We start from the raw sequence: 14,595 nt of genomic DNA, 5'->3' as shown, positions 1-14,595 counted from the left end.
GCTCTGATGTAGCAGAGCCGAGGCTGCACAAGGGTTCAAGCGCACCCTCGGCTCTGATGTAGGAGAGCCGAGGGTGCACTTGAACCCTTGTGCACCCTCAGCTCTGCTACATCAGAGCCGAGGGTGCGCTTGAACCCTTGTGCACACTCTGCTTCATCAAGCTAATAGAATGCATTGGCCAGCGCTGATTGGCCAATGTATTCTATTAGCCTGATGAAGTAGAGCTGAATGTGTGTGCTAAGCACACACATTCAGCTCTACTTCATCGGGCTAATAGAATGCATTGGCCAGCGCTGATTGGCCAGAGTACGGAACTCGACCAATCAGCGCTGGCTCTGCTGGAGGAGGCGGAGTCTAAGATCGCTCCACACCAGTCTCCATTCAGGTCCGACCTTAGACTCCGCCTCCTCCGGCAGAGCCAGCGCTGATTGGCCGAAGGCTGGCCAATGCATTCCTATGCGAATGCAGAGACTTAGCAGTGCTGAGTCAGTTTTGCTCAACTACACATCTGATGCACACTCGGCACTGCTACATCAGATGTAGCAATCTGATGTAGCAGAGCCGAGGGTGCACTAGAACCCCTGTGCAAACTCAGTTCACGCTAATAGAATGCATTGGCCAGCGCTGATTGGCCAATGCATTCTATTAGCCCGATGAAGTAGAGCTGAATGTGTGTGCTAAGCACACACATTCAGCACTGCTTCATCAAGCCAATACAATGCATTAGCCAGTGCTGATTGGCCAGAGTACGGAATTCGGCCAATCAGCGCTGGCTCTGCTGGAGGAGGCGGAGTCTAAGGTCGGACCTGAATGGAGACTGGTGTGGAGCGATCTTAGACTCCGCCTCCTCCAGCAGAGCCAGCGCTGATTGGTCGAGTTCCGTACTCTGGCCAATCAGCGCTGGCCAATGCATTCTATTAGCCCGATGAAGTAGAGCTGAATGTGTGTGCTTAGCACACACATTCAGCTCTACTTCATCAGGCTAATAGAATACATTGGCCAATCAGCGCTGGCCAATGCATTCTATTAGCTTGATGAAGCAGAGTGTGCACAAGGGTTCAAGCGCACCCTCGGCTCTGATGTAGCAGAGCTGAGGGTGCACAAGGGTTCAAGTGCACCCTCGGCTCTCCTACATCAGAGCCGAGGGTGCGCTTGAACCCTTGTGCAGCCTCGGCTCTGCTACATCAGAGCCGAGGGTGCGCTTGAACCCTTGTGCACACTCTGCTTCATCAAGCTAATAGAATGCATTGGCCAGCACTGATTGGCCAGAGTACGGAATTCGGCCAATCAGCGCTGGCCAATGCATTCTATTAGCGTGAACTGAGTTTGCACAGGGGTTCTAGTGCACCCTCGGCTCTGCTACATCAGATTGCTACATCTGATGTAGCAGTGCCGAGTGTGCATCAGATGTGTAGTTGAGCAAAACTGACTCAGCACTGCTAAGTCTGCATTCGCATAGGAATGCATTGGCCAGCCTTCGGCCAATCAGCGCTGGCTCTGTAGGAGGAGGCGGAGTCTAAGGTCGGACCTGAATGGAGACTGGTGTGGAGCGACCTTAGACTCCGCCTCCTCCAGCAGAGCCAGCGCTGATTGGCCGAGTTCCGTACTCTGGCCAATCAGCACTGGCTAATGCATTGTATTGGCTTGATGAAGCAGTGCTGAATGTGTGTGCTTAGCACACACATTCAGCTCTACTTCATCGGGCTAATAGAATGCATTGGCCAATCAGCGCTGGCCAATGCATTCTATTAGCGTGAACTGAGTTTGCACAGGGGTTCTAGTGCACCCTCGGCTCTGCTACATCAGATTGCTACATCTGATGTAGCAGTGCCGAGTGTGCATCAGATGTGTAGTTGAGCAAAACTGACTCAGCACTGCTAAGTCTGCATTCGCATAGGAATGCATTGGCCAGCCTTCGGCCAATCAGCGCTGGCTCTGCCGGAGGAGGCGGAGTCTAAGGTCGGACCTGAATGGAGACTGGTGTGGAGCGACCTTAGACTCCGCCTCCTCCAGCAGAGCCAGCGCTGATTGGCCGAGTTCCGTACTCTGGCCAATCAGCACTGGCTAATGCATTGTATTGGCTTGATGAAGCAGTGCTGAATGTGTGTGCTTAGCACACACATTCAGCTCTACTTCATCGGGCTAATAGAATGCATTGGCCAATCAGCGCTGGCCAATGCATTCTATTAGCGTGAACTGAGTTTGCACAGGGGTTCTAGTGCACCCTCGGCTCTGCTACATCAGATTGCTACATCTGATGTAGCAGTGCCGAGTGTGCATCAGATGTGTAGTTGAGCAAAACTGACTCAGCACTGCTAAGTCTGCATTCGCATAGGAATGCATTGGCCAGCCTTCGGCCAATCAGCGCTGGCTCTGCCGGAGGAGGCGGAGTCTAAGGTCGGACCTGAATGGAGACTGGTGTGGAGCGACCTTAGACTCCGCCTCCTCCAGCAGAGCCAGCGCTGATTGGCCGAGTTCCGTACTCTGGCCAATCAGCACTGGCTAATGCATTGTATTGGCTTGATGAAGCAGTGCTGAATGTGTGTGCTTAGCACACACATTCAGCTCTACTTCATCGGGCTAATAGAATGCATTGGCCAATCAGCGCTGGCCAATGCATTCTATTAGCGTGAACTGAGTTTGCACAGGGGTTCTAGTGCACCCTCGGCTCTGCTACATCAGATTGCTACATCTGATGTAGCAGTGCCGAGTGTGCATCAGATGTGTAGTTGAGCAAAACTGACTCAGCACTGCTAAGTCTGCATTCGCATAGGAATGCATTGGCCAGCCTTCGGCCAATCAGCGCTGGCTCTGCCGGAGGAGGCGGAGTCTAAGGTCGGACCTGAATGGAGACTGGTGTGGAGCGACCTTAGACTCCGCCTCCTCCAGCAGAGCCAGCGCTGATTGGCCGAGTTCCGTACTCTGGCCAATCAGCACTGGCTAATGCATTGTATTGGCTTGATGAAGCAGTGCTGAATGTGTGTGCTTAGCACACACATTCAGCTCTACTTCATCGGGCTAATAGAATGCATTGGCCAATCAGCGCTGGCCAATGCATTCTATTAGCGTGAACTGAGTTTGCACAGGGGTTCTAGTGCACCCTCGGCTCTGCTACATCAGATTGCTACATCTGATGTAGCAGTGCCGAGTGTGCATCAGATGTGTAGTTGAGCAAAACTGACTCAGCACTGCTAAGTCTGCATTCGCATAGGAATGCATTGGCCAGCCTTCGGCCAATCAGCGCTGGCTCTGCCGGAGGAGGCGGAGTCTAAGGTCGGACCTGAATGGAGACTGGTGTGGAGCTATCTTAGACTCCGCCTCCTCCAGCAGAGCCAGCGCTGATTGGTCGAGTTCCGTACTCTGGCCAATCAGCACTGGCCAATGCATTTCTATGGGGAAAAGTTAGCTTGCGAAAATCGCAAACTGACAGGGATTTCCATGAAATAAAGTGACTTTTATGCCCCCAGACATGCTTCCCCTGCTGTCCCAGTGTCATTCCAGGGTGTTGGTATCATTTCCTGGGGTGTCATAGTGGACTTGGTGACCCTCCAGACACGAATTTGGGTTTCCCCCTTAACGAGTTTATGTTCCCCATAGACTATAATGGGGTTCGAAACCCATTCGAACACTCGAACAGTGAGCGGCTGTTCGAATCGAATTTCGAACCTCGAACATTTTAGTGTTCGCTCATCTCTATTCATAAAATACTGTTACATGCTAATTAAAATATTCATCCCATTCTATACCCACTATTGCCATCACGCAATGTCACCTGATAGCAGCACAAATTCCTAATAACGCCACTCTACTGTATTGCATAATATTATGGATCTGTAGAAAAACCCAGGCATTGCTTACATACTGTAGCAATACATGGTGTTGAAATAACATCACTCTAAAGTGTAAGAATAATAGCTTCAATCATATCAATGCCTAAAATATTTAACAATATATAGTGTCAGCCCTTGTGTCCATACTCCTAGTCAGGGGCACAGGTATAGGGCGTGTAGGAACCCCAAAGGTTCCTCTGCTACATAAAATATAGAATTGTTCTAAGTAACACAAGATAGTTAAGGGCCCCATCATAGATTTTGCACTAGGACCCAGGAGCTTCAATTTACACTTCTAGTCAGGGTGCCGATACAATGATGCCCCTCAATGTCCATGTAACCGTATCAGTTATAGTTTTCAGTCACAATGACCTTGTAAGACAATGTCTAAATGGACTGACACACTGTTGACATTCTTTGGGAAAAAAAAAAATCTTTGGAAAAATCCACATCTGCAAAAAACACTGAACTCATGAAATAATCAAACTATGTTTTTTTCTGAAGCACTACAGCTTTTCAGGGTAAAACATGGCTCTATTATGGTTCCCTGTCAGGATCTCAAGCTGCCCATTATAGTCCCAATAAAAAATAATCTTTTGCTCAGCAAAAAAGAGCCGGTTCACAGCTTTGTGGACAATAATGTAATACAGTTATGTGGGTGAGAATATAGGGTTTAATGGTTTTATTATTTTGAAAGTAGTAAAATACAAAAAAAATATATAAAGCTATGGCCCCATGTATTGGGCCACAGGAAAATTGTGACGGGCCCTACCCTATATTTGGTATCACTGTAATTATACTAACCTGCAAAATTAGGGTGATAAGTCATTTTTACCACATAATGAGAGCTGTAGTATGGAAACTCATAAAACAATAGCATAATTACATTTTTTCCAGTTCCACCCTACAAGTAACCTTTTTATCATTTGTTAATACATTGGATGGGAAATTGATCCATTAGAACCATGAGAAAATACAACTTGTCCCTCAGAAAATGAGCTCTTATACTGGTATGTAAATATAAAAATGTTATGGCTTTAGGAAAAGGAGGAGAGAAAACATAAAATGGATTGTGCCTGCCACAGGAAGGGGTTAATCAACTTCAATTCTGGATATCTGGTCTTAGTATCTGATATTTTTGTTTATGAAATAAACCTACAATATAACGTAGAAATTCTTACATTTTTATTCCATACCTTCAGCTGTTATTTGCCCCGAGATCACTGCAGGTCAGGAATAGAGCAATGTAATTCCATGCTCTCGGATTTGTAGAACCACTGGTAACAGATGGGCACCTAATTTATATATATAGACTTTATGAAGCTTAGCAGTGAAAGCCACTCAGCTTTTCTAAATCCAATCATCAGAGCTAATAACGCTTACTAACTTTAAACAATCTCTTACCTTAGTAAAGATACTTCAGGATTTACAACCTTTTTGGCCTTGGTATTCAGTTACAGTATTTTATTGCTGTGTGAGAGACAGTATGAAGTTAACACGTATAAGGTCAAAATATATTGACCACAGCAAACCATTAAGGTTCAGTTAGCCGCCATTGACCCACTGCCCTATAATTGATCAACCATTGACGCTTTATGAACTGTCAATGGAGAGACCTAACTAAACCTATGTCTAGACAACGTAAGACTCACCCAAATGTTACTTAGGACATTTGTGCTATAAAATAGAAACTTCAGAAGGTAATAGATTTATGAATATTATTAATGCTCTCTTTTCATTAAAAATACTGTAGAAGAACAACCAGATCTTATGGTAGATCAGATTTCGGCACATTCTTTGTATTCAAAGTTGTACAATTTTCCAATATTCTTTCTGTATCAATTCCTCACACTTTTCTAGATCTCTGCTTGCTGTCATTCATTCTGTTACTTCTAGGGGATAGAACTCTGAGCATGGTCATGTTAATTACAGTTCATGGTCATGTGAATTACAGTTCATGGTCATGTGATTTACGGTCCATGGTCATGTGATGGACACACAAGTGCTGCACTGATTACCAGGCAGATGTCTGATTACTGTGCTGTGACTATAACGAGGGGCATCTGTGTGCCCACCACACGATCATGGACTGTAAATCACATGACCATGGACCGTAAATCACATGACCATGGACTGTAAATCACATGACCATTTTCGGAGTTCTATCCACTAGAAGTAACAGAATGAATAACAGTAAGCAGAGATCTAGAAAACCAAGTGGAATTGATACAGAAAGTATATAGGAAAATTGTACAACTTTTTCTTATACAAACTATAACATTTGTCTCTCAATATTAGTCTGAAAGTGGCCAACTCCTTTAAGGTTCTGTGTTTAAGTAAGTCTTATCTTTTTAAAGAGGTATTACCTGTTGAACAACATAATAGCAAAAGATACTATATTTCCACTTAAATGTGTGTAAGCTACAGCCATGTGGATAGAAGCCTGGCCTATTGGATTGGATCTGTAAGAACTTTAATTGGGCAATATGGGTGCAAAATATTTCATAATTATCCTCAGGTCAATTCATATTTATAGGAGGAAATATCTAATTTAAATGATGACAAAAGAGTAGAATAGCACCTTGTACGTTTTCAGCTGAGTCAGGATGTACTGACAGTAGAAGGGTGATATTTGATGAAGCAACTTTGATTCCTAGTCTGGTCTGATCCTGCAGTCCTCTTGCTAATTTACGCTAGGTTCACACCTGCATTCGAGTTTCCTAATCCGCTTGAAAAAGCAGTTAACCATGGAAACCCACAGACCCCATACACTATAATGGGGTCCGCTGGGTTTCCGCCTGAACAGAACAGAATCCCCAAATGGAGTTCCAGAGCTGGTGTGAATCGGGTCTTACTATGTTAGGCTAAGTTCACATCTGCAATTGGTTTTCCTTTTGGTGGGTCCACTTGGGGACCCCTGAACAGATACCTAATCCGCATAAAAAAGTGGTTACCTTAAGAACCGTGAAAAACACGGATAGCATACTGATTTTGCCCATGGCCATCTGCAAGGGCCTTATGGTAATAACAGGAGGAAGCAGATGTAAGGGAGCAACACATGTTTGTAGGATCTGACTACATACAACTTTTATGTAGTCTGCAACCTTGAAGACACACAAGTTTTTACAGGAGAAATACACACAAAACCGTAGGTATTTGCAAATTTGCATAATTTTTTTTATTTTTTTACTTAAGGTGCATTGGAGCAGTGAACATGATATTTTATTTAGTAAAGGCCTGCAAATTAAGGCAGCATCCATAATATATGGCTGATCTAGATTATGTAGCTAGAAGCATTATGTCAGATTAATAAATTATTTTTATAGCTGAAATAATAAGCTAATTATTACTAATATGAATAAAATCCTCACAATGTTTCCAAATCAGCATAAAAAGCTAATAATATTTTTTATATTTTCTTGTACAATTACCACATATAGTCTTACAACACTGAATTTGTACTGCAAAAAAAGAAAACGCTGACTCTTGCTTTTTACCATGCTCAGTTCGGCCTTCAAGACAAATCGTTCAATTACTGATATGACAAAGAAGCTGAGCTTTACGTAACTCTTACATCTGTATTTTCACTGTACAGTATTGTTGAATATAATCACAGTGGCCTAACCAAAAGGTATTATACATAAGAATTCTCATAGTCCAGAAGCTGTTTCCATGAAAGAAGTTACTTAATGAACAGACATGTCAAGAGATGAAAACAAGGGAACTGATCAGAGATCTACAACTGGAAAACAAAGTGATGGCAACATACCTAAGGAGTATATTGCTGGCTGTAATACCAATTGCCATTAGGAAAATTGCACAATCATGTAATTATCGTAAAAGATGCCATCTAATAAATGAATACTTAGAAGGGAAGGAAGCTCACTTATTGTTAAATACAACCAAAATGATAAGTCATTCACAAGTGTAAAAATCAATATACTGTCTATGTATGAAGTGACCGGTCCTCCACAGAGACATATTCCTTGTAGTAACTCTCTGTTCTGGACAGTAGGTAGAAGACCTGAATGGGAGACCCTCTTTTATTGACCCAGCAGTCACTCATAGGGTATTTATAAGCACTTTTGCCACTTTCCTCCATATCTTTAATAGATGAAGCATAAGCTGCGGCTGCTTTCTATAACACCACTATTACCCCAGCTTTGGATTTCTCACCCTTACTAGTACTAGGCGAATCAACAGACAAAAATTGAGGCTAGGTGCTAGGGTTGCTAAAAAGTGATGCAAGCATTTTTTTCATCAATCAATGGTGCTGGTGAAGGTAATATACTGTGTATTATAGTTTATTTAGGAAAAATGCCTGCTTCTTTACTTATTTACCTCCTTCTGTCAGTGAAAAAATCTCTACAATAGATGTCTATGGAGAGAGAATAGGTACAAAGAGGAGATCTCTTCAAAGCAGAAAAACATCTACATTATAGAGACACAGTTACTTTTCACAATGATGCTTAGGTTAACAAGAATTATAATCCATCCTTCTCCTGACAGAACTGATACCTTTAAGGCTGTAGACAACCTCACATGCCCTTCTATTCCCCCTCTCATCTCCATGTATTGGATTGTAAACTTATACTGTATATAAACACTCAGATAAGAAGTAAAAGCATGAGTAATAGTTACAGGGAGCCTGGCAGCAGGAAAATCAGCAGCAGATTGATGACAGGGCCATGTAGGATGGCTTCTACATTTTCCAAAGGTGCCTTTCTTATTCAGCATTGCTGCTATATTTTCATGAAAATCAACATCACTCATGCTTTACAGGTCTGCTACCGCTTCTATAAATCAGGAATACTTAATTACTCTTATGTCTTCTCTATCCCACAACCTCAGACAATTATTGAACTTTTAACTCTCTATTCCTCTCTACGCCCCTCCGCAACCCCTCATCTCAGGACGTTGCTTCAGAATTCAAAAACAAAAAAGACAACATTGACAAAGACAACTGCTTTAACCTACAGTCTCCACAGCTCCCGCATGCAACTACTCAGTGACCTTCTCGCTTAACTATCCTCGCTACTATTTCTGATGAAAAATTTTCCTTCCTACTTTCCAACTCACATCTTACCATTTGCATGCTTGACACAATCCCATTGCACCTGATGCCAAAACTTACCACTGTGTTTATCCCAACCCTAAACTACTCACTCTAAAAATTCAACTAACACCCTCATCCTTTAGAAGCCATCTTTCAACCCGTCCTCTCTTTCAAGCTACAGTCCCATCTCATTATGTCCATTTTCCTTAGAACTCTTTGAGCACCTCTCAAGGTCTGCACTAGCCAAAGTTGCCAATGACCTACTTATTGCCACAACCAAATGACACCACTCTGTTCTCATCCTTCTAGACTTTTCCTCTGTCTTTGACAGTTAACTTCTCCAAACTGTTAGAAACTCTCTCATCCTGTGACCCCACAGACTTGGCCCTCTCCTGGGTCTCCTCATACCTGACCAATTGTAATATTAGTGTATATTATTCACACACCACATTTCACATCATCCCCTCTCTGTTGTGGCCCTACAAGGATCTGCTCTAGGACCCCCTACTCTTCTCTCTATCTACATCTTGGGCCTATGACAGCTCATTAACCTCAATGGCTTTCAGTACCATTTTTACACTGACGAAACTCAAACATATCTCTTTGGCCCAGACATTACCACTTACCACTAGCTGTATTCATAATCTTTACCAAATCTTACTCAGCCATCCTACTAGACATATCAAGCACAGTTAATGGCTCCACACACTCACCAATCTCACAAGTCTGGGGATAACCATTCGTTGTTCCCTGCTACACATCCAAACACTTACTACTTCTTGCCACTTACACCTCAAAAACATCTCAATTTCTGCTCCTTCCTCACCTCAGAATTTATAAAGATTGCATGCAACATCTGACTCTATGGCCTCCCAGTTAACACTCTTGCCCCCTTGCAATTCAACTTTAACACTGCTGTCCAGTTTATTCATCTCTCCCCTTGTTTATCTGCTTCTCTCCTCTGTCCATTCCTTCACTGGCTACCCATTGTCCAACAAATTCAAGTGAAGATTCTAGTTATGGCACAGAATGATGATCACAACCTGCCCCCTCCATACATCTGACCTAATCTCTGCTCTACTAATATCCTTATTCTTTAATATGCTCTTAGATACTCTTCTCACAACCACCGCAAAGATTTCCCCCATGCACCGCCCATACTCTAGAACTCACTCATTGTGATTCATAAGACTGTCTACCACAATCGAAGACCTTCAAAAGTAACCTGAAGAACCCCATCTTTGGAAAATCATACAACACACATTAACCCTGCTGCCACTAAGCCACAATATAAGTAACTCTTACTCTCAACTATAGATTGTAAGCCCTTATGGTCAAGGTCCTCTTTCCTACTTGTATCAGGCCAGTCATCTAGTTAATTCTGTGTTTACTGCTTACTGCTGTACTTGTAGTATGTATGTAAACTCCCTCACAAATCTACAGCACCATGGAAAAAATGGTGCTATAAAATGAATAATTACTATAATAATGATAATAAAAAAGCATTACAGCTGCTCTATGAATTGGGGAAGGGAAAATACAGATTAAGTAAAACATATTAATGTAATTAGTAATATGATTTTGATTATGATGATCAGGTTATTATAATGTGCATGGTCAGCTGTTGTAGCATGATCCAGTAGGGGGGTTACTTTTCATACAGTGCCAAAGGCTGGATTTGACAGGTCCATTCATCAAACATGGGAGAGGAGATGGCAGAAGCAAGAAAGGAAGCTGGACTGTCTGCCTATCCAGCAGAATGCTGAGAGTGCTGAGGGCAGGGATGCAATGTACTACACTTCAGTTCTTCCACTGACTTTAAAGTGGTTCTCTGGAAGAATGTAATTAAAGTTCATTTAGTAGAGTACAAGATGTATTGAAAGTCTGTAATGTGCTATATCCATCTCAGGGACCATCACTATAGATGCTGCAGTATTTGTACATCCATGAGCGAGGAGTAGGTGTGCATAAGGAAGATGTAAGCAATTCTCATGTACAGTAATATAACCAAAATCTTGTGGGCCCTGATGCAAACTTTGACTAGTGCTGCCTCTCTATAGTATATTCATGATAGCGTCAGTTATGGGCAAAGACATGAAATATATAGCACTATAGCACATTGATAACTGCGGTTATCAAGAATACAATGAGTGGACAGCACAGCAAGTAAACAATATGTGCTCTGGGCAACAGCTGATCTGCGGGGGTCCTAACAGTCGGGCCACAGCCGATCTAAAATTGCTGAGCTATATTAATAATGAGCCATAAATTTTTAAAAAGTAAATAACCCCGTTAAAGTGGTATTCCAGTTTCTTTGTATTGATGACCTATTCTCAGGATCAGGATCAGTGGAAGTCCAACACCCAGAATCCCTGCTGATCAGCCATTTGAAAGAACAGCAGTGCTTTTGTGAGTACTGTGATTTGTGTGATATTTACTGTACATTGCACAGTATCTGTTTCATTATGAATGTGTGATGTAATCATTACCTGTAATAACATTGTATGGTTACTATAAAACAGATGAGGTGCGATGTAAATAGTAAAGAGGTCGTGGTGCTCACACAAACTCCACAGTCCCTTCAAAAATCAGATTAGCAAGGGTCCCAGGTGTTTGACCCTCACTGATCTTTGATGACCTATCCTGGTTTAAATAATAGCCCTGCTTATATATAATAGTCATCCCTTATAATATATAAGTAAATAATACACCCCCTTATATATAATAGATCTCCTCTTATAACAACCACACATATATAATAGTTCCTCCTTTTATATAATAGTACCCATCACATTTTCCTCTATAATAATGCTTCTCCCCCTTATAACTAATAATCTTGTCCTTAAAAATAACACTTCTCCACTTATTATAGCCCCCTTATCAGTTATTGTCCACCATTTGCTTTTCAAAAAATCTTTTATTATTCTGAAAAAATCCCACATTGAGTGGAGCAGCTGAAGCCTTCTCCCCACTGGACCGGCACAACGCAGTGATGTCATCACGCCGCCTGTGTGTCATTCTGTCTTATAAGGCAGCTGCTCTGTTATAGGTTATAAGCATCAGTTGTATTGGTGTGCAGAGCAGTTATAAGTGGACCTCCCCAGATCCCAGTCACCAGGCTAAAAGCTTGGTGCTCCTGATCCCAAGGTATCTTTGGGGATTGGGGACCTAGGCAATTGCCCAGTTTGCCCTCCACCCCATATACTGTATATTGCTAAGTAAAATGCCCTGGAATTCAGAAATAATTTGTGCCAAAACGCAGTTTATTTTGCTTTGTGCCATATTTATCAAGTATATTATAGACACATTTACAAATTTGTTCGAAGGGGGGCATGACTTATCAGAAAGTTGGCATATCCTAAGTTGAGACACTATGCTCCAAAAAATGTGCTGTAATCTAATACAACTAAGAAGTGGTGCAAAGTTAGAATAGACTAAACATGTGTCACATTTATCAAACAGCATTAGATACTTTAATAAATGTAGTGCAATTTAAGGCTCCACACTCTAAAATTTAAGATAATATTAATGAACCTGATCCAGTGTCGGTCTCACTGTTGTATCCTATATTCCAAAGGCCATAAACACAATATACAGGTCCCTGCAGGTTTATATGTCACACACGCATTATGCTATAGCAAAAATACAATATTGTATATTTGTTTTACCTTACTTTGCTACACAAATCATAGGAAGTGCTCTTATGTGTATAAAAGGACTGAGCTATAGTGTATGCAAATGTAATGACAAGTGTTTGAGATATGTAAATGAAGGCCTCTGGTAGTAGCAACTGTAGTATCAGTAAACACACCATTCACTCTGATACAGCCTCTAAATGTAACGCCATACTAGACAAACATATTACAAGATCTTAATGAGTACATTGCCTGTCAAGCATTGTTTCCTAATGAATTAAACCAGTGTCTCTGTCTACAGTCTAATTGCATGAATGAACAATATAACATACACATACGAAACTCCAGATTTGATTGACTGTTCTGTAAGCGATTGTCTCCGAGCCACGGTACTTCAATCGCCATGGCAACACATCCTTTCATTCAATCTAGCAGATTTAAAAAGTATTTTTATGACAAAATTAACCTTCCACGTAGCTTATTTCTGCACTTTGATCTCACAGCGGTCCTGAAATATAATAACAATATATCTAATCATAGTGGATGATCCCTTAGGTCTATCTATGACCATTGTTATATTGGGTGACAGATTCTTGGTTTAACCCTTTACACAGTGGACAGCAGCATGGCATAAATCCAATCAAGAGACATGTCTTACACATTACCAGACTGTGACAAAGTAACAGATACAAGTGTAACAATATAAGCAATATATGTTTATAGCAGATACTGTAATAGTCAACAAGTTTACAAAAGACAAGAAGTGTTCTCAAAACTACTGGAATTGTAGGAAGCAACACTCATCTGTACCTTGTACTGAGCTAGATCATGGGAGATACATGTGACTAATGTGCTCTGTGTTCAGCACTAGTTCCTGGGATGCCATACAGTCAGTAATATGATGAGACAGCATATGCTGCCTATTAACACTTCATGTATGCCCTGTATTCACAGCAGTGTCCTTTCATGACACATCACACAGCAAACTCCTTCTCCTGCTGACTGTTTCCTACTGATGCCAGCCAGTGCCTTATTGGCAGCAGGGTATCATATGCCCAAAGAATGAGAATTCTTATTATCCATTGTAAATATAGCACAGAGCATCTCAAGTTTCTTTAAGCCAATGCAATGGATAGATAGAAAACAAGTCACAGCACAGGACATCTAGAACTGAGGTCTAGCACATTTACATTTTGGGATCCAGGGGGTCAGCTGTCACTGGTCAGCATATATATTACACAAAGAGCCTTCATTGTACACGTAGCAAGCAGACATTACACATGGTCAAGTTTATGTGAAGCAGAGACATGTTCCCCTCATACATATTATGGGGAGCTGAATATTTTGGGGGTGATGATTTGCCAGTGGCACAAAGACACTGTATTGCCGGGGAGCAGACAGGCAGCTTCAGCACCGGCTGCATGGACAGCTCCGGGGAGGATGATGATGGTGGGAGGGTCTTCTTACCTGTCTCCAGGTTCAGAGAAATCCTCGCTTCTGCCAGATAAGGGGTGTCACTTTTTGACCGGACTCTCCTAATGGGTCGCCGATCAGTCTCCTCCTCTGAAGATGCCGCCATTAAGGGGTGAGCAGTGAACAGGGTCGCCCGGCGAGCTAATGCAGTGGGTAAATCAGAGCCAAAAAGGGAGAAGGAAGAGGAGAAGGAAGAAGGTGCCAAAGAGGAGGGGGGAGAGAGAGAGAGAGAGTGGGGGGAGGGGAGGAGGAGAAGAAAAGGCAGAAAGAGACAGGAGAAGAGGAGGAGGGAAAGAGAGAAAATACGTTAAGGATTTGAATGTAGATGGAGGAGAGCAGCAGTGACTGATCAGGAGGTGACAGACCCTCCCCCAGCTCAGCTGCTGCAGCTCCACACAGCACACACACACTTCCATCCACTGGAAGATAGGGGGCATTGTCTGCAGCACACAAAGGGTTACTGCCCACTGATGATGATGATGGCACCGGAGGGTTCATGGAGAAAGCTGCAGCAGCCTGATGTGCCACTGCATGACTGGGCTGCTGCTGGACATATAGCAATAGCTGAGGGTAAAATAACATGACATGTCCTTCTTTATTT

General features: G+C 42.5%; 1 protein-coding gene across 4 annotated transcripts in view; it reads right to left on the bottom strand.

The window, feature by feature from the left end:
- PHACTR1 (phosphatase and actin regulator 1) overlaps nucleotides 1-14,205 on the bottom strand; it is a 236,378-nt gene extending 222,173 nt beyond the window's left edge. For all 4 annotated transcript variants that reach the window (XM_075270823.1, XM_075270828.1, XM_075270827.1 and 1 more), the window contains exon 1: nucleotides 13,989-14,205. In XM_075270823.1, the coding sequence (XP_075126924.1) occupies nucleotides 13,989-14,100 (112 nt within the window). In that variant the 5' untranslated portion in view covers nucleotides 14,101-14,205. The remainder of the gene's footprint in view (nucleotides 1-13,988) is intronic.
- Nucleotides 14,206-14,595: the final 390 nt, after the last annotated feature.

Source organism: Leptodactylus fuscus, chromosome 4 (assembly GCF_031893055.1).
Source record: "Leptodactylus fuscus isolate aLepFus1 chromosome 4, aLepFus1.hap2, whole genome shotgun sequence".
Classification (NCBI taxonomy): domain Eukaryota; kingdom Metazoa; phylum Chordata; class Amphibia; order Anura; family Leptodactylidae; genus Leptodactylus; species Leptodactylus fuscus.
Note: the sequence above shows the minus strand (reverse complement) of the source record. Positions and strands in the feature narration are given on the sequence as shown.